Source organism: Fusarium oxysporum, chromosome 10, assembly GCF_000149955.1.
Source record: "Fusarium oxysporum f. sp. lycopersici 4287 chromosome 10, whole genome shotgun sequence".
Taxonomy (NCBI): domain Eukaryota; kingdom Fungi; phylum Ascomycota; class Sordariomycetes; order Hypocreales; family Nectriaceae; genus Fusarium; species Fusarium oxysporum.
In genome coordinates, this window is record NC_030995.1 from 2,127,527 (window position 1) to 2,128,789 (window position 1,263).

At 49.6% G+C, this 1,263-nt stretch overlaps 1 protein-coding gene across 4 annotated transcripts in view; it reads left to right on the plus strand.

Annotated features, from left to right (window-relative positions):
• The first annotated feature begins 346 nt into the window (after window positions 1-346).
• Window positions 347-1,263, plus strand: part of FOXG_11668 (uncharacterized protein) — a 3,150-nt gene continuing 2,233 nt past the window's right edge. For all 4 annotated transcript variants that reach the window (XM_018391385.1, XM_018391386.1, XM_018391382.1 and 1 more), the window contains exon 1: window positions 347-1,233. Coding sequence is in view for 2 of the 4 variants with exons in the window: in XM_018391382.1 (XP_018250014.1) it covers window positions 1,165-1,233 (69 nt within the window). In the remaining 2 variants the exon portion in view is untranslated. The remainder of the gene's footprint in view (window positions 1,234-1,263) is intronic.

The following is a 1,263-nucleotide window of genomic DNA, read 5'->3' on the forward strand; positions in this document are numbered from 1 at the left end:
ACTCAGAATCAGGGCGTGTACAGAAAAATTATCCACATGCCACATAAGGGTTCTCCTTTACAAAGTAAATCCGTTCTTTGAATCATTGTCAAGCGCTTTATAGGCCCAAGAATTACAATACGACGACGATAGTAAGCTTGGTTTGCGACAACGAATAGCTGGCGATACGGCTTACGGCTGCCGAGAGTAGCTCCGCCTCAATATGAAACGTAATCGCTGCCGTACGTCGTTTCCAACCTCGCCAACCGTATCCAATACATTGCATTTCCTGACTCCATCGCTCTGTTGGCTCTGCTCACCTATTCTTATGTCTGTTGGCAGCAGTTCTGTAACAGATCAACGGACCCTCGGAGCCGGTGTCAGCCCGTGAACCACTGCCCGGCCGGGATCCCCGGAGAGTGATCCACCGCGAAACCACCAGGGTTCAATATCAGCGCTTAACCTAAGCCTACAGACTTCAGTACTACGATGTTGGTAAAGTCAAAAGAGACGAGCAAATTACGGTATTGAATACGGTTACATTATTCACTCGTGTAACGGCCGCATGTACCATAATAAAGTAATTTCCCAGTCATGCATTTCTAGGTAAGAGGCGTTTGGGTCACCGCACAGTGTTAGTCTAATGCCCAGGTGAGGGGCTACCGTTGATGCCTGGCGAAACGTGGAGAAGATTTCTGTACGCGACACCGTCTGAATATCGTCAGTGTTGCACTGTTGCTTTTCCAGCTGAGACTGGACGTTGGTCGCATGACTTGATGATCCATCCCAATTCCGTTCCTCCATCTTCCTTTCTTCTCTCAACAACACAGCTTCTTCTTAATACCACTATCTTCTCTCTCGGTAACCCGTATCGCGAGGCCTGCGACAAACGAACAGAGTGTTCCCCTGAAAACGCCAAGATCGAACTGTGCGTCGTGAGAGTGGGAAACCTGTCGTCATTTTTATAGGGAAGAACCCGCCCTTGAGACAAAGGACGCGCCCACATTCAATCCGCCGCCGTCATTCCTCAGCGCTTGCGCACGGCAGATCAATTCTCACTCCTGTTTCTCTTCCTTTTTCTCCCTTGTGTCACCACCGTCAAGGGATTAAAATCGCATCGTGTCCCTCTTCCCCCCCGCTGTATCTCTCTGCATCTCTTATCGCTTTACCTCAATCTTTTTCGATATGACGTGGGAACTCACCAGAGGCGGATCATCCGCTCCATCAATTCGAAGTACATCTACGGATCGCATCGTAAGTCGAAGCTCACTCACCCACGCCCTG